The 17720-nt window shown below is 41.0% G+C and overlaps 1 protein-coding gene across 7 annotated transcripts in view; it reads left to right on the top strand.

The window, feature by feature from the left end:
* CNOT1 (CCR4-NOT transcription complex subunit 1) overlaps positions 1-17720 on the top strand; it is a 55508-nt gene that overhangs the window by 959 nt on the left and 36829 nt on the right. For all 7 annotated transcript variants that reach the window (XM_074550926.1, XM_014269704.3, XM_074550922.1 and 4 more), the window contains exons 2-13: positions 4695-4971; positions 8690-8797; positions 9458-9556; positions 10057-10125; positions 10230-10284; positions 10669-10872; positions 12206-12374; positions 13570-13696; positions 13986-14096; positions 15232-15402; positions 15937-16064; positions 17016-17256. In XM_074550926.1, the coding sequence (XP_074407027.1) occupies positions 4870-4971; positions 8690-8797; positions 9458-9556; positions 10057-10125; positions 10230-10284; positions 10669-10872; positions 12206-12374; positions 13570-13696; positions 13986-14096; positions 15232-15402; positions 15937-16064; positions 17016-17256 (1584 nt within the window). In that variant the 5' untranslated portion in view covers positions 4695-4869. The remainder of the gene's footprint in view (positions 1-4694; positions 4972-8689; positions 8798-9457; positions 9557-10056; positions 10126-10229; positions 10285-10668; positions 10873-12205; positions 12375-13569; positions 13697-13985; positions 14097-15231; positions 15403-15936; positions 16065-17015; positions 17257-17720) is intronic.

Here is a 17720-nt window from a genome sequence, read left to right as displayed (position 1 = left end):
GGACAGAAGTGAGGTAATACTGAAAATACGACACTAATCTGTTGATATATCATGTACTCAGATTATTTCTGAATCCTACTTGTTGCAAGGAAGCATGGCAGCTGCTCTCAGGAACTTTTTTTAAGCAGGTAACAAAACAGGTGTGACTCTGACAAGTCACTCTTAGTGTACCCAACTGATTCCTGTTTCTAAGGTAACTGCTGTGGCATTGGCTAAAATTATGGGCAGGGTGAGTCCAGGTGGGGTGACTCTTACAAACAGGAAACAAACTTAGTTGGTGGTAGACTGGTCTGTCCTTTCCACCTTTGTTATTTTGATTCTTTCAGCCCTTTTGCTTATAAGTTCACTCTTAACTGTTGATGCCATTGGCCTGGTGTCTCCAAACCAAACTCACAGCCAGTTTGTTGCCTATCTATATCTCCTTGGAGAAATATCTTACCCTCTTTATCCTATATATAGTGTTCCTAGGTTTTTGATTTATGCTGAAATGGCCACTCTTGGTGTTCAGCTGAGTAAGTGGAAGAGAAACTGTGGGAACATAACTTAGCAATAGAGGACAATAATATTTTGTATGTGATGGGACATAACTAAATCATGTTGGGAATTGTTATCACTGAGAATCATGGTTGAGGCCATCACTATTTCAGCCAGACTTCTCTCTTGTTCCATAAACATCCCCAATGTATTAATATTGCAGTTTTCTTTGACTTTTGAAATAGCATTTAGCTGTTCTAAAACACATTTTGAATGGTAAAAAAACAGGAAGCATTTAATAATTAGTCTCTCATTTTTTTCCCTTCAGCAGAAACTTTATTCTGGAGTTCTTGTCAGAAGGAGAACTGGGAAGTGAGAGTTTCTTCTTGTTTTGGGGTTTTTTTTAACAGTCCAGGTTGAGATGTGGAAATGCCTGAAGCAGCCATGTCATGTTTGATGCATATCTCATGTATTTGAGATAGATTCCAAACTGCAACTTCAGTGACCTGAGTGTGTAGGAACAGCTTAGGTGCTGAAAACTGAAGTTACTGTGTCTCATCATCTCTTGACTTCCAGTTTACTGAATTGGGTGCAGCTTTCCAGTGTATGGAATGTTCAGGTGTCCTTTCTGTTTGTAAACACCTGAATTTGAAGTGGTCAAATGAATCGGGAGCTTATTTTACTCCTAATGTGAATTTCACTCTGGGCTTTTTCCCTCGGTAGATTTCAAAGCGAAATGTAAAGTACAGAATGATTGAAAACCACCTCTCTGCCTTGCATTGCTCCCAGTGTCAGCCTTCAGAGGGGTGTGCTGCCCTTCCATGTTTTGTATTTGGTCATGAGTTTAAAAAGAGGGTAAGGGACTGTTCTGGAGTGCAGGTTTAGCACTGGTCCCTTTAGCATGTTTTGTGATGTTTTGTGACAGGAGTTTAGAACCCAATCAGCAAACACATTGCTGCTTGTGTCACTTGATCTGTTTTATCCTCCACATGCAGCACATGTGCCCTGAAATCACACAAATCCTGAAATCCAGTGGCAGTAGTTACTTACTTCTGCAAATGCTGAATAAAAGATCCAAAGTTAGCTTAAAGTAATTTTGAAATTACTTCCTTTGTAGTGATGTTTCTGAATTCGTGGAAGACTTCAGGTCTGTCAACTTCACCATCAAAGCTTAGTTACTCTCTAGTGATTTCTGGTTATTAGGGAGTGTCTTTGGTCACACCTGATGGGTGGTTTCATATCGACCCACTCTATTTTGTGATCTTTGGATTCTTGCCTGAAATTTTATTGCATTTATGTTTTAATCCAACAGGACTCTGCTCCTGAAAAAAGACCTACTGAAATATATGCCATTGTTTTTTGTTGTTTCCCTTAGGAAGTGTTCAGGGTGTGTAATGCTGTAGAACTTGGTAAATATTTTTTATGTTGCACAGTATAAAATAGTAATATTGTAAGAGCTCCTGAGTCCCGTGCTGGGTGTATTAATCCATTACTGTATAATAGGATCTGTGGCTGAAAGTAGATAATTTTACCAGGTAATCTGAATTTTTTTATAAACTCCCTGTGGCTGAGGCCTGACTTGTCTGAACCTGGCAGGTTTGTCCCATGGACTGAAAGCTTCCTGAATTGTTGAGGCCAGTGCAGGGAGATTCATTCCCACTAAGGATATATGGATCTAAAAATAAAGTCTGCTTCACATAGCATTCATAGCTTCCTTAATCAGTGCTGTAGTAATTGAATTTGAGTCTTGCACTGAATGACCAAAGAGGTACCTGTGCAGTTCTGCTTTGCAGACAAGGCTCCCTTGGTTACTCTGTACTCTCCTGAGTGAGTTTATTTGAACCTCTGAAGTGCTGTTAATGTTGTGTCCGGGGGAGCTGTCAGGTTTGCTGTGTGCTGGGATACACACAGTGCCAACCATATGTTTAGAACATAAGTAGGAAGCTGTTTCCTCAGCTATTGTGTTCCTTGAGTCTCTGTGTTTGCTCAGGCTCTTCCTTGAAAGAAAAAATCCATTTTGCCTTCAGCTTGGATTGTCCAGTGGCACTGGCAGATTTTGCAGTTGGAAGGTGGCAAAGCTTGTTTTGCTGCTTTGCAATCAAAGCATTGCCTGCTTTTGTGGAAGACAAGAGATGCTGATAGGAGGGTGGGATGGTCAGTGTGTGGTATGGCAGCAGGGAGGCTTGAGCCCAGCTGGAGAATTTCAGTACTAAAACCCCTGAGTTTAGGTGGAGTAGGTGTGATTGCTGTGCTGTTTGTATTGATATGATGAAAAATGCCCAGAGAAATGTGTTTTTTCTTCCTAGGGCCCTGAAAGGCAAACTCTGAAATTCTGTTACTGCCTTAAAAATTGGCCAAGTTGAAGTTTTGTGTTATGCCCTGTAGGCAGTTCAAACAGCCTGTGAGTTCTCCAGGCTGGTTGCTGTGAGCTGGCTCTGATGGGGCTGAATTCCCCTGCTGCTTTTAGTAACTGCAAGTACGGTGCTGAGCTCTGTGTGCTTGATTCTTAACAAATGCTTTTCAGAAGCTTTGTATTGGTCATGTATGTTAAACCCTTCCAGTAAGACTGTCTTGGAAGGCATGTACTTGCCAAACCCAGTGACATTTTCTAGGTTATTCCAAAAGGGGAATTTAAAGGTTATTTAAAAAAAAATTCAGATCCTGTACTACTGAAAATCTTTTTAAACTTCTGTGCCAGTCCTCCTTTCTAGATGTTCCTCAGTCAATGGCCTTTTAAACCTTTATATATAAAGGTAATGAATTCTAGCTTGTCAGATGTACTAAAAAGAAATGGAAGTTTTGTGTAATTCTTCTGACTGCAGTTTTAGACATGCTCTGAAATTCTTTTAGATACCAACTGCCTTGTCATTGAAGAATACTTTCAGTATTACTGGTAGAAAATTTGTTCTTCGTGAGATGTAAGCTTTGTTGCTTAAGAAGGATCCTGCATACCTTCATTGAGTAGTCTGGGGTTTTTTTGGCATACTGAAAGTCTGCAGGTCAGTTGATTTGACTTTTCTTACAAATAATTTACCCATATATTTGTGTAATATAATAAATTTTTTCGAATGGCAGAGTAATCTTAATTTCCTCTGGTAGGATTTGTTGCTCCTGATGTTTTGAAGTATAAGGTATGGTTCCAAGTGTAAGCAAGTGAAAAAAGAGAGTTGGGAAGGAGAGTTCTGCTTGCACCCAGCACAGCCTGTTCACCTGCTGTGTGTGCTGTGGGTGCAGGCAGAGGGAGGCCGGGCTGTGTGTGTTGGGTGCAGGCAGAGGGAGGCCGGGCTGTGGGTGTTGGGTGCAGGCAGAGGGAGGCCGGGCTGTGTGTGCTGGGTGCAGCAGAGGGAGGCCGGCATGGGTGCTGTGCTGCTGCAGGGAGGCTCCCTGGGCCAGCACATCACCCCAGCCATCCATTCCCATGATGAGGCACCAATCGTGTGCTGCTGGTTTCTGCCATGGAGAGCCAAGACCACAAAGCAATAGTTTTTCTTCTGCAAAAGGGATCTTCAGACTCTTGGCATGAAGCCCAGTGACCTTTGTGTTTTGATCAGGTAGAGCTTCCGAGCAGTGACTCCAGCTTGATTCTACCTTTGGCAATGCACAGTGCTGCTGCTCAGAGCAGCTTGGGGCTTCGTTTGACGCTCCCCACACTGTTGGATATGCAGGACTTGCTTTGGGATGCAATTTTGTCACACTGGCAATCTGTAATTTAACAGATGAGATGTCAAGTGCCAAGTTTTGTGTTGTCATAGAAATTTATTAAGCTGGCAAGCTCTGCTGTTGTAGCTCGCTGGAAAAGCTGTTTCAGTATAAGCCAAATGTTAGGGTTAGTTTATTGCAGTTCTTTGTGCGTTGCTCATTCACGATTGCTTCTTTTGGTGTACCGGGGTTGAGGCAGTACTGTGTGGATGTACTGGGGCAAAATGAGATGGTAAAAGTGTGGTTTTTATTAGTTTATGATGGATGCTTTGAATGATTCTGACCTCTGATTGTTGCTGTGTATCTAGTTCTTTATTCATCTCATTTTCTTCTTTCTTATGGTGCTGAAAATCATTCTTCTCATTGAGCTGTTTGCAGGGTCTTTCAGACTGCAAAATGCAGAAACAAAAGTGGTTGGGTAGTGTAAAAACAACAGAGCTTAATACTACTTCATTTTCCTTGCGAATATAGTTATGTGACGTTGCTACAGAACTTAAATCTAATTTAATACTCTTTTCCAGGTGCCATGTTTCAGAACAGACAAAGACAACTGAGAAAGAAGAGCTGAAGCAAGTAACACAGAAACAGATAAAGACTCACTGGGGGAAAAAAAATTGACCTGTCTCTGAGGTGACTAAAGGGGAATAATGGTGATTTTGCGCCGGGCTCGGCCGCCTGCTTCCGCCCCAACCAGCAATGAATCTTGACTCGCTCTCGCTGGCCTTGTCTCAAATCAGCTACCTGGTGGACAATTTAACCAAGAAAAACTACCGAGCCAGCCAGCAGGAAATACAGCATGTGAGTAAAGTGATGTGTGCTACAAAATAAACTTTGTAAAGAGAACTGGAGTTTCTCTTCTGGTTTGTATTTGTGCTCTGCCGTGCTCTTGTATATATTACTGTTTGCTGTTTTCTGTGGTGTTGGGAGCTGCAGGGTGTGTCTGATACTCCTGCTGGTTCATCTGCCAAGTCATGGAATACAGCTCAGAGCTGAGACCAGTATTAACTTTGTAGCTGAATATCAGGATTAACTGCTGCTCCTGAAGGGTGGCATGAAAAGCTTTCCTAACTTCTCCAGGTCAAATCTTTCCACTTTCAGCCATTCAATAGAACACTGATTGGGAAGGAAGGGGAGGAAGATGTATACATTCAGTGCTCAGAGTTGTTGCGCTGAAAGCCTGAGTATGATGTAATTTACCTCTGAATGTTCTCTCCTCCCTTGATGGAAGTTTTTTTTCCTCTTGTCATTCAGTGACTCATGGCTTGGTTGTGAAGCTGAGCTGACTGTCTTGGCCCTGGGTTTGCAGAAGGCAGGCAGAGTCACTGCATGTTGAGACCCAAATATCTATGATTAGGGCAAGAATTCTGTTTTAACTGACCTTTTTAAAAATAGCTCTGACTTGCAGGGTGGACTGCAAAGCATTATCTGCAGAGCAGTGCTTAGGAGGAAGTGAATGGCTACTGAGCTAGTTTTAGAAACTGGTTTAGTTCAGTTCCCAGCAGCCAGCTGGGCCACTCAGTGTTGAGGGTTTTTCCTGCAGCAGGGCAATCCTGCAGCGATTTGAATCAGATTAGAAGGGCAGAGGGTTAAGCAGTGAGTTTCTGTAACATTTGATGTCTTTAAAAGTGCATTATTTGGTTATCTTGAGGTGAGAGCAGAGTGATTTCAGCAGTATTGGTTTTTCAAGTGTGAGATGGAATGGGTCTCTTGTAACTTTTGTGAGTTTCTCTGTTTTTGCAAGTTCAGTACTCCGGGGCTCATTTTGGGATCATGCTCTCCTTTTGATCACTGTTAGTTTCAACAGATGGTTTTTGCAGCAAGGTGTGACTAAAGCATGACTTGGTTTGGGAGAAGATGTGGTTGATCTGCCATTCACTTGGAGCACAGCTCTGTAAAACAGAATTGTTCCTTGCCCTTCAGCCAGGCCTCTTAGCCTCGCTGTGGTGAAAGGGGTGAGAGACTGGGACCTGCTCTGTGGAAATGGCTGAATTGTATATGCTGATAAAGCAGACCTAGAATTTCAAGGCTAAATTCCTAAAATCTTAATCCCTTGTCTTTTTTTTATTTTAAATTTTATTTTCCTGGCATTGCTTTACTTTTGCGGTTGCTGGTACAATATTTCTTTAGTTGAAGAGAATATATGTGCTGTAATTCTGTCTCATGGTTCACTGCTTGGGGTAAATTTTTGGCATGATTCACTCAATATTACAAAGTTTCCACCTAAGCATGTGGAGTTGTGGAAATTCATACTTGGATTTGTTCTTGTCTCAACTGACCAAAATGACACTTCTGTTTAAATATGTCACTCGAGTGTAACAGTGGCAAGGCTTGAAGAATTAATTTCTGTTTAAATATGTTATCAGTAGTCATTTAATATAGCTAATGCTTAAAGAAATGGAATGTATGTTTAAAAAACTCAGAAATATTTTATGCATTTGTCAGACACAAATTCTAAACCATTACTTCCTCTGAAGTGAGTTTTTGTGGTCTCCTTAAGTGGTAAGGAGAGCCTGACTGGAGAGAGGGAAAGGGCTTTGTGGATGGGTTTATTTAGGAAAGCAGAAGTTTTTGGATGTAGAAAAACTGAGTTATTTTTTGTCTAATCCTGTATTTGGCCAAACACATTACCTGATAAATCCAAATACATGTGGCTCAGGCTTTATCCTAAATCACAGACTGGTTGAGGTTGGATGGGACCTGTGGAGGTCGTGTGGTCCCACCTCCTGCTCAGTCAGTCACTCAGAGTGGGTTTCCCAGAAATCCCTCTCCAGCCAACATGGATGGAGGCTCTACAACTTTTCTGGGCAGCCCCTGTCAGTACTTGGTGACCCCTGCAGTAAAAATATAGTATTTGTGATCTGATTTTCTGACTGGATGCACTGTCATGTAAATGTGTATCAAGGCTGCCAATACAAAGGTTTCTTTCAGCTCTTTCTTCAGGAAAACTGGCAATTCTCATTACCCATTTCCTGGAAGAGCTTTTTTGGGAATGTAGTTAGAATTGAAATATGATACACTGCACTTTTAGCCTTCCTTCCTGTATGTTAAATTTTCAAATTATTGTCCTTTGGAAGATGCCTCAGTGCAAGGAAGCAATCTACTCCTGATGCAAGCAAGTTGGGTGGATGGCTTTAGTATTACAGTTTTCTTTGGCATTTGCTTACTTTGATGAATTCACCTTGGTCACACAGCACCAGGCAGCTTCTTAGGAAATTGATCCAGCTTTATGTCAGTCTTGTTACCACATCCGAATCTTTGTATTTGATTGTGATTGCCTGAGCAACCTGCCTGTCTTCTGAAGCCTGAGCTAGGTAGTAGGCCTTGCTGTTAATTCAGGTTTGCTGCCTTTTGCACCAGTCTGAGCACCTTCCTGATCCTGGGGTATGGCTGCCTTCAAAGGCCCAGCTGTCACCACAGCTGGGCTGTTTACTCTGGACTGACATACCACAGGCATGTATTTTATAGCCTCTGGTCAAGAAGCAGAGCTGGATTCAACCTGGAAGTTTTTTTTTCCAGCAGAACAAAACTTGGCAGCCACTGGAATCAGCAGGCTCTGAGGAAAAGGGAAGCATAGTGTCAGATAACAGTAGAAAAATTGAGATGAAAACAGTCAACCATCAGAGCCTAAAGCAACCCTGTTTGTCTCTTTGCACAAAGAAGCTGCTGGCAAACAAGGGCATTCATGACTGGGGAAGCAGTGGGCTTGGTGTAGGCAGGCAGACCAGAGGCAGAGCTGCAGGTTTTTCCTGGCACATTTGTGTCTCTCCTGCAGCTAGAAAAGAGAAAACAGTGGGGAAAACGTTGCTAGTAGATGAAGGTTGGATTTTTTTACTAGATGCTACTGTTTGGCCAAAGAGGCAAGCTCCTGGCTTCACATTAATGACAGTATGGATTCTATTAAAAGCAAGTAATGCTGTCCACTTGGTTGGGGTGTAAAGAAAAGGAGCAAGTTCTGAAACAGTCTGCAGCTATTTCAGACAACAAGCTGATGAGCTGGTCTGTAGCTAAGAGTTAAACTTAAGGTATATAGTAGGGGATGCAAACAAAAATGTAACATTAAGATTTAGTAATGAGTGATAGGTTTTGTAAGTCAGCAAATGCAGATCACCCCTTGCACAGGTGCTGTCCCAAGGCTGTGTTCTTGCAGAGTTAGGCACTGGAGCTGTGGGAAAAAATGGGGAAAAGTGAGGCCATGGACTGTGTGGGTTCTGGGCTGCTTTGATGGCAGAATGCTGAGGGGAACTTGAAAACCCCTTTTTACTTAGCTTTGTAAGAATACCACCCCTGAAATGTATGGCTTCTATGTAGTGACTTGTGTCTAGATCCTTTGTTTATACTTATTTGCAAATAGAGGTAATGATGTGGTTTCTAGGTTACTGATTAAAAGGAACATTTTTAGCAGTTTTGTTGAAATGTGGATGATTTGACTACTAGCAGTACTGCTGTATCCATGGTGCTAGACCCAGATCTTGCTTTGTAATGACTGTTTGCTCTTTTTTTGATACTTTTTTTCCAGATTGTGAATAGGCACGGTCCCGAGGCAGACAGGCATTTACTACGCTGTCTATTCTCGCACGTGGATTTCAGTGGCGATGGTAAAAGTAGTGGCAAAGATTTTCATCAGGTACAGTTTACACCAACATGTCTGTTTATTAATTTTGATTGTTAAAAATCTACTGTGGGATTTCATCCAGGTCAAGCACAAAGGCAGGTTAGAAGCAGTAGATTAAAATAAACTTTTTTTCTGGTTATATGGCCTTTGAACTACAAGCACTTTTTGCCAATCCTCAGAATGATATCTGACTTACAATCTCTTGCTCTGGAAAAATACAGGTTGCATCAGTACAAATGCTACTTTTACCAGATGCAGTGCTCTACTTTGAAAGCCTTTCTGTGTATGTTAAGAGTTTGTCCAAATCCATTAACTAATATTTCTGGTGCTGACTGTGTCTATTGGCAGGGCTGTTTTCATCTTTAAGCAATTTTGCTGCAGACTTTTTAGCTCCTGACCGTGAATCAAATACTCTTGGGTTGTCTATTGCAATGTGTGAGGATGTTTACAGAAAGCAAAACGTTGCACATATGATGGAGAATGTTTCATCACTTTGTCAGTCCTAAAAGCAAAGCAAACCTGAGGAAAGCTTGAATGAAAGGAAGTTAGTTGCTGTTAGAGAGAATTGTGACTTACATAAGTATTTATCTTTTAGCTTTTCTGTACATAGTGCACATTAGTTTATTTTTATTGTCCTGTTACAAATCCTTCAAGTTATCTTGTTGTTTTCAGACTCAATTTCTGATCCAGGAGTGTGCGTCGCTGATTACAAAACCAAACTTTATCTCGACGCTGTCGTACGCCATTGACAATCCCTTGCACTATCAGAAGGTTTGTGTGCTTCTTGAAGGGGATCCCAGTGTCAGAAATTGCACTGAATTGGTCTCTAGAAAACCAACTAGTTTTCCCTTGTAGTAAATTTTTCAAAACCTGAGCTTGCGTAGTTGGTGTGGGTTTTTTTTTTTTTTGTTAAACTAAGTGAGTTAGTCAATCACTCAGAATGACTGCAAACTTAATTTTACTACTTCATCTAATGTTGGTACTTCATGGCTTGTTTATGGCACCAGAACCAAAACAAATCATCACTGCTTCTGTTTCTTTCAATATGGAAGCCATGATAGTGGTTAAATAGTGGGATATATGGAAGAAGCTTTTAGAGAAAATGTATCCAAAAGTAATTGGAAAGTTGTCTAGCCATAGAAGCTTTGTGTTAACCTGCAGCAGAATAGTTACTAATATTCCAAGGTTGCAAATACTCTAGATAGTCTGACATATTGCAAATGAGATTAATCCCAAAACAACTTTCATCTTATTCTTCTTACTTATTTCAGAGTCTAAAGCCTTCACCCCATTTATTTGCCCAATTGAGTAAAGTCATCAAATTAAGTAAAGTTCAAGAGGTAGGTGAACGCTTATTTAAAAATTTTTTTTTTTTTTTTTTTTTTTACTTTGCAGATTAGAAAGGATAAAGTCTCCTTACTATGATGTTTGTTTTTGTTTGTAGGTGATTTTTGGTCTGGCTTTACTGAACTCTTTCAGCTCAGATCTGCGAGGTTTTGGTAAGTTTGCTGAAGTGCTGCAGGCAGGGACAGCCTTTTTCAGCAGTGTGCTTTCCAGATGGGTAGATGTGTGCCTGCCTGACCTGACCTTGCAATTAGTGGTGCCATTGGGAGGGGCAATAGTTGACAGTCATCTTGTGTGTGAAGTTGAAGCATTTTCATGAATGACTTGCTTGATAATTAATCAAATTGGTGTATTGTGATATCTTAAATTGTAGTTGTCTGTTAATATTTGAGTTCTTAGGTATGACATTTCTGTTTAAATCTGAATTGTTGTGGCCTACGGTAAACAAACTCAAATTAAGAGAATGGTGACTAGCTAAATGAATCTAACATTAAAGCAGAATCCCAGGTTTTGACTTTAACCTCTTCTGTTTCCTAAAGCTGCCCAGTTTATCAAACAGAAACTCCCGGATCTTTTGCGCTCTTACATTGACGCAGACGTCAGTGGAAATCAAGAAGGTGGCTTCCAAGATATTGCAATAGAGGTCCTGCACCTTCTCCTCTCCCATCTCCTCTTTGGGCAGAAGGGAGCCTTTGGGGTAGGACAGGAGCAGATTGACGCTTTCCTCAAAACATTACGTAGAGGTAAGTGGTGCTGTTCAGGAAGCCTGACCAGATGCAGACTTTGAGATGAATTTTCATGACTTGCTGTCAGTGCAGAGTGCTGAAGTGATGGGGAGCTTGCTGACTTAGGACTTGATAAATTTTCTTAGTTCTAAACTGACAGAAAAGTACCACAGTTCTGTTTGCTTTCAATGAGCAGTAACGTGATCTCATGTTCTTGAAAAGTTTTGATGAATAAACATTAAGTAAGGGATATTCAAGTCTGTGTTTGCTTGTGTGGCATGGTATTTGTGAATTTAACTAAAGCAGCTCAGTGCACTGTAGTTGAAAACCCTCTAACAGAGTAAGGAACAAATTTCAAACAGGTGCATTTAAGCATTGCTTTATTATATTAGATGCAGATCTATGAGGAAGCACTAGAACAGTGAGGGGAGGTACTTCTGACTTGAACTGTGGTTCATTTCCTGAAAGCTGCCATTGTAGTCTGTTCCTTTCCAAAACCAGTGTTTGCTCTAAACCTGTCACACTAGGGAGGATTTGGACTCAAGATGATAATTGAGCTTAACCCACTCCTTCGTTCTGCACAGACCTAGAGGAAGCTACCATTTGTACAAGAGCAAAATATTTGTTCTAAGTTTTTAAATATTACTTCTTAGTTCATATGTATTTTAATAAAGATCAGTGTATTAGCTTGTGTAATTCCTGACACTTTGCTTTGGGATGTTGGGCACTCTTCTTGAAACAGCCCTGGAGGGTATTGAGATGTTCTATGTCAATGGTGCTGTGTCAGGAAGGCCCTCCCACGAGGTGGCTTTGCTGCTCCCCACTGTGAGCAGAACTCTGATCCACAGATATGATCCTGTCATTACTACTCTCTCTTAAACTTTGCCTGCCAGGAAGGAAAAAAATGAATATTTACTCTTTCTGTGCTCAAGTGCCTGGCTTAGTTTTGCTACATTTCTTAGACTCAGTAGCAGATCCTTTGTTTCCTAATATTTCCTGAGTTGGAGGAGTGGCTTTTGCTGGACTGCTGTATTGTTTCCTGCCCTGTGCTTTTTTTGGATAACTGCTGTTAGTGACAATCTAGTTCTAAACTTACACCAGCACAGCTGCTGGCCTTTTGGGCAGCTACAGAGCTGCTGTGAACCTGCACGAGCCTAGTTTAGTCTACATTCTTCTTCTCTAGGAATATCCCAGTGCCAGGAGAGAACTGAAAATGGGATGGAGGGATGCTGCATCCGTGCCCTCTTGATTTCTGCAGCAGCAGGCCAACTCTAGCACAGCAGTGGAATAATTTTGAATACTCTTTCACATGCAGCTGATGTTTTGACACTTTGTTACTCTTGCTTTTTAGATTTTCCCCAGGAGCGTTGCCCTGTGGTGCTTGCACCACTTCTCTACCCTGAAAAACGGGACATTCTAATGGACAGGATCCTGCCTGATTCTGGAGGGATAGCCAAAACCATGATGGAGAGTTCTCTGGCAGATTTCATGCAAGAAGTTGGCTATGGCTTTTGTGCAAGGTTTGTAGGAAAATGAAATTTTCAAGCATGTCACTTTGGGTGGTGGTGGTTTTCTCTGTCATTTCTTGAGGTAAAAGGTAAAGAGCACTTTAACTACTAAAATAAATAGAATCTTACCAAGTACTATGAGGTTGTTTATTTGAATTCTGGTGGTATTTTGCTTCCTTCTAATGTGTATTACATGCCTGTAGACACTGTGTGGAATTCTGTTATGATAAGAAGTGCTACATAAAAGGATTTACATTGCTTGTGAAGTTTTCATAAGAATTTGACTATCATCCTTTCATAAGTGAAAATAAAAGTATCTGGGTAGACATAAATTCCAGCTAAATGCCACTAGAGTGTTGGAAAAACTTACTCTTGCAAAACTTAGCCCTCAGAATGAAGCTAACCTGCTTTTTTTTTAAGAAACATAAGGTAAAATTTCAAGAGAAAGACTATTGATTACTTTGAGAAGGTGATGAAATCTCAAAGGTATTAACATGAGTGTATTTTTAAACCAAGAAGAAAAAACACCATGTGTGGAAGATACTGAATTATTTCCTTTAACACATGCCTGTTAATAAAACAGTTTATATACTCATGCTATATAAATCTTCCTAGCCTAGTTATGAAGTATATACAAAATGGAAAAAAAAACTGCAAAAAAAGCCTTCAGTTCTGAAGTTGAAACTCAGGCATCTGCTCTTTGTTTTCTCTCTTGTCTCCTGGGAGGTTTTTGGTGATGCCCTCTGCTCAGGGATGCTGTGGTTCATATCAGGCTGAAGGGCAAATGTTCACAGCCTACCTTTGAAGAGTGCATGTCAGCATTTTGAAATGTGCATTCTCAAAGCCTTTGTTTTGCTTTTAGGTAGCAGAAAACTTGAGTCTCTGAAGCTCTGTATCACAGATCAGTAGTGGAAGTGCTTTTAAGCAAGAAGAGTGCTAAACCTGCCCTGTGCTTTTGCTTTGACAGAGCATAGTCTGTGAAACATCTCTGTGACATCCCTGTCACTTCAGTACACCTGGCTTTGAACTGGAAACGTGGCACAGTGCATTTCATTGAAATAATTGCACACATTGTCTAGAGTGCTTTTCTTCTTGATTGTCCTCAAATTTTGTTACGTGTGATCATTTGACTAATTGGGCTGAGGTGTTCAGTTGTGCTGCAGTGAAAGCTGCTTTCCTCTAAGATCTGTGTTTTGTTGCATCTTAGTGTTGAAGAATGTCGCAACATAATCATGCAGTTTGGTGTTCGGGAAGTCACGGCTGCCCAGGTTGCCAGGGTTTTGGGGATGATGGCTCGAACTCATTCAGGATTGACGGATGGTATTTCATTACAAGTGAGTGCCTGTTCTCCTGGGGGTTATATTTCACAGAAGGAGGAGTTAAAATGCTGGCCTCTAGGAATTTAACAATTGCTTGTATTATTTAGTACTTGTACTGCTGACTGTTCTGCTGTAAACATCTGTAATACTTTCATGAATGAAAGATCCTCAGAGTGTTAAACTGATGTCATTACTAGGCTGAACTTCTGTTTGTACCTTCCTAGTGCAGGGAGTTCTGTAGCCAGTGGGTGTTGTGACTGCTTTATTTTTTACTAGTGTTTGATTCAGTGTATTTGACTTGCAGTCTATTTCGGCTCCTGGCAGTGGGATTTGGAGTGATGGCAAAGATAAGAGTGACGGAAGCCAAGCCCATACCTGGAATGTGGAGGTGTTGATTGATGTTCTTAAAGAGCTGGTAAGTCTTGTGAGCATCTTGGTCTTTCATATGGATAAAGCAGGGCATATCTCACTGTGATCATAAACCTCTTTGAGCTCCCCAACAGCCCGAATAGCTTTGAATCTCTCTAAGTAACTGTACTTAAATGCTGGGGTTTTTTCCCTCATGAACAAGAAAATTTTGAGGAATTCTGGGAAGTGGAAGCTACTTGAATGGATAGCTTGGGTGCAGTTTGAGATTCATTCCACACTGCTCCCATGTATTCCACCATGTGTTCTCTGAGGGTTTTTGTGGTTCAGTGTATTTATTTATGACAGTGGAAGATTTTGTGCATCAGAGACCTTGTTTTGGAAAACTTCTTACTGTTGGTATAAGTGATGAAAATGAAAGTATCTTTGTAGCTACTCATTCCAAAACTCTTCTTTATTACTTCTTAGGTATGATAGCACTATAGAAATAGGAAGGTTTTTTCCACTGCTTTATGAGCAGCAATTTTTGTAATGAGCTCAGTTACACATGAGTACCATTTCCTTTGCTTGCCTTATATGGGATTTTTTCTGTATGTTCCCTATGCAGAAGTCACTGTTTTGTTTTTCTAAACCTTGGGCTGTAAAATAGCTCTGTCTCTGGTGCTCACCTATCTCTGAAATGAGTGGTTTGTGTTCCGTAATGGCCACAGTTTCCTCCAAGCTCCCTCATAAATATTGTTTCATGCTGTTCCTATTGTGTGCTTTACAAGGTCTTGGAGTTTACATTTTGCAAAAGGAGGAGCAAATTCTGCTTGTCAGCAGATCAGACCCTTCTGGCTTTTATTGGAGGGTGTGGAAGCTTAGGGAAGGAGTAAGTTAATATGCTAAAAGAGGAGCTGTATGTTTGTGGTGTTTAAAGAATTGTTAATTAAATGTTTGGAAGGACAGACAGCTGCTGTAGTGCTGGGGAAGTGCAATCTCACAGGGTAGTTTAAATCATTAACTTGCATCAAATTCTCACAACTATATATAAATACATCTCTTTTTGAAACAAAACCCTTGCTTTCAGCTAAAAGTTGGGTGGATGTTAAGCTGGGTACAATACTGATGAAGAGGGGCTCTTTCAGGACAGTACTGAAGGTGGTAATGTGCAAAGCTCACAATCCTTGTTTGTCTGGTTGCAGAACCCTAGCCTGGACTTCAAGGTAGTGACATATGAATTGGACCATCCAGGATTTCAGATTCGTGATAGCAAGGGCCTGCATATTGTAGTTTTTGGCATCCAGAGAGGGCTGGGCATGGAGGTTTTTCCAGTTAATGCCATATACAGACCTTGGAAGCATGCAGAGGGCCAGGTATGTTTACCAACATTTTTGCTCTATCTGTAGAATATTTGCAAAATTCCTGAGTTTCTTGAATGATAAATGGAGATTAGTAGTGTGAATGTTTAGAATAATCCTCATTTGAGACCTTGGCCTGTAAGGCACAAGCCTCAGGTGTGTTACAGAAGTACCATGTATGATTGCCTGCATTGTGTGGGACATGGTCACTTGCTGTGCACTGGGACCCTGCCTTTGGCCCCAGCAGAGTTCTGGGGTGTAGTGCAGCTGAGCATGGAACTGCTGCTGCATGGCAGTGCTCTGGAGTGCTTACCTGGTTACATTAAAAGGCCACAGCTTGTTGCAAACAAGTATCCTCAGCATGTGCACACCCATCATTCTCCAGTTCTAGAAGTGTGAGGCTCAGCCTTGCTTAAAACACCCAGTGAAGCTTGGCTCATCCCTGCTGCTTGGTTGATTTGGATCGTTCTCAAAATGTGGCACTTGATAAGTGGAAGGAACCCTGAAACTCCAATGTCTAAACTACTTCTGACATCTTTTTTATTCCAGCTCTCCTTCATCCAACATTCCCTCATAAACCCTGACATCTTCTGTTTTGCTGACTACCCTTGCCATACTGTTGCCACAGACATCCTGAAAGCACCACCAGAGGATGACAATCGAGAAATTGCTACATGGTAATAAACCTGCTCTCAACTGCTTTTCATACATAGAGTAAGATTAATTGTCTGGTCAAAGGTGGCTTTATCTTTATGCAGCCAGATTTATTGTTGTTGTGTACATGTGTACATACCAGTAGATCAACCATTAGTATTTGTGACAGGTTTGATTGGTGAAACTGTTCACAGTATCAAACTTCCTGTGTACTTCCATAATACCTTGCTTTTGTTGGAGTCTTTGGCTTGTTTAAAGTGTCTGCTGATGTGTTTGGCACATCCTGCAAGCTGAAAGGAGGAGATAGAGGGGGTGATTCTGAAACTGAAATCTGTCTTTCCCAGTATGACATTAGAGAAACTTGTATGAAAGAAGTCCTAAAATTTAATTAGTAAGTGTATGTGGCTATTGGTGAGTTACTGCATGAAGCTGACTGGTGTGACTTTGAGCTGACCTTTACACACTTTTTTGAGGTAGCCATGTAGCTTTCAGTACAGATGCTTGCTTCTTTTTCAATTATACCGCCCAGAACAGGGAATTAAAGGATGAGGAATGCAAGTAAAAGGGCAATGATCACTTGTCTGTAAGGCAGGCAAAACAAGTAGAGTCTCTTCACTAACTTCCACAAGTGGGGACTCCAAGGTGTTTTAAACAGTGTATTCTGTTGCTGGAAGTATGTGTCAAGTTCCATTATCCAAGTGACCCAGCTCAAGCTGAATTTCTTCAACATCAGCTTTCAGTTCCATCTCCTCCCTAACATAACTAGGAGCTCCTAAGATCTTGAGTTATTTTTTATGGTTTCTTGAAGGCTTAATTGTACATAAGAGCTGCGGTGTCAGGTTTTTTGCAGTGGGTGTTGCTTTTTATGTCCTTACAGTTGCTACCATAAAATACTTGAATCCAGGATCCTGTAAACTTACTGCTTGCTAACTTTGTGGGGGTTGTCTATTTGTTTTTTTCTTCTCTTTTGTTAGGAAGAGCCTGGATTTGATTGAGTCTCTGTTACGATTGGCAGAAGTGGGGCAGTATGAGCAGGTGAAGCAGCTCTTCAGTTTTCCTATCAAGCATTGCCCAGATATGCTGGTGTTGGCCTTACTGCAGATCAACACGTCCTGGCACACCTTGCGCCATGAGCTCATCTCCACCCTCATGCCAATTTTCCTTGGCAACCATCCCAACTCAGCCATCATTTTGCACTATGCATGGCATGGACAGGTAAGGATTTTCACTGTAATCAGTTCTTGTAACTTGAAAGCTTGTTAAATGGGTTGAACAATTACAACAATATTTGTATTGGTTTAAGAACTGATCAGTTTAAAACCCAAGGGGTAAATGATCCATGGATTATGCAAAGTAATGGGATGTCTCTGCCTGACTTGAAGCAAACTGTTATGGTTTGGTTTTCAATAATATTCACTGAGAAAATATTCCTGGTAAAGTACAGAGACCCAAGTTAAGTTTGGCTTTTTAAACCTTTAGCTTTAAACAAAGTTGACCACAGTTTTATTTTAAGAAAAAAGAAAAAAATGCAAAACCAAACAACCCAAAAAAAACCCCCAAACCCCTCACAGCAGCATCACCTACCCCACCCTCAGCTCTCAACCTCACACATTTAGAGTGTAAAAACTTGAAGTAGTCAGAGGTGAGAAGGTTTAAAACAAAATAATCTCCTTTGTACT

This window comes from Zonotrichia albicollis, chromosome 13, assembly GCF_047830755.1.
Source record: "Zonotrichia albicollis isolate bZonAlb1 chromosome 13, bZonAlb1.hap1, whole genome shotgun sequence".
Classification (NCBI taxonomy): domain Eukaryota; kingdom Metazoa; phylum Chordata; class Aves; order Passeriformes; family Passerellidae; genus Zonotrichia; species Zonotrichia albicollis.
Note: the sequence above shows the minus strand (reverse complement) of the source record. Positions and strands in the feature narration are given on the sequence as shown.